We start from the raw sequence: 529 nt of genomic DNA, 5'->3' as shown, positions 1-529 counted from the left end.
GGGGTTGTAACTTTCTTTTTCGTTTCCTTTGTTTACTGTAAAGAAAATGTCTGTTAAGATAGATCTAGGTGGTAAGAGATTGCCACCAGTAGGGACTACTTCATTTTCTTCCACTCTGTGGAAGCGTTATTCTATGGATAGGATTTTATTCTCTCAAACAAACAAACAAACACACAAACAAACAAATAAACAAACAAATATTGACAAGCAGAACAGAAAAATTCCCATCTAGTCTTTGCCTGTGGTCCTGAAGTGTGAAAACGGCTGACCGTAACACTAATCTTTAACTTTGAAAAAACTTTTTCTTTTTGACAGAGTGATATGATTCTCAATGTATGTTTTTTTCCCGACAGAATGAATGGTGACAGCTCCGGCTATGGGGGAGCAAACGGGAACGGGAATTATGTCACGGCGCCAGGTAGTTGCATTCTCTCGCTTACATTTGACCTCTGACGTAGCCACTGTTATGTACCTTTGACCTATGACCTCTGACATAGCCACTGTTATGTACCTTTGACCTATGACCTCT

At 39.7% G+C, this 529-nt stretch overlaps 1 protein-coding gene across 4 annotated transcripts in view; it reads left to right on the top strand.

The window, feature by feature from the left end:
• The first annotated feature begins 11 nt into the window (after positions 1-11).
• Positions 12-529, top strand: part of LOC106013898 (hepatic leukemia factor) — a 17254-nt gene continuing 16736 nt past the window's right edge. For 3 of the 4 annotated variants that reach the window (XM_013090736.2, XM_013090738.2, XM_013090735.2), the window contains exon 1: positions 12-418. In XM_013090736.2, coding sequence (XP_012946190.1) covers positions 322-418 — 97 coding nt within the window. In that variant the 5' untranslated portion in view covers positions 12-321. The remainder of the gene's footprint in view (positions 419-529) is intronic. The other variant, XM_013090737.2, reaches the window with a different exon arrangement.

This window comes from Aplysia californica, unplaced genomic scaffold (genome assembly GCF_000002075.1).
Source record: "Aplysia californica isolate F4 #8 unplaced genomic scaffold, AplCal3.0 scaffold01451, whole genome shotgun sequence".
Lineage (NCBI taxonomy): Eukaryota > Metazoa > Mollusca > Gastropoda > Aplysiida > Aplysiidae > Aplysia > Aplysia californica.
This window is presented reverse-complemented; position numbering and strand designations above follow the sequence as displayed.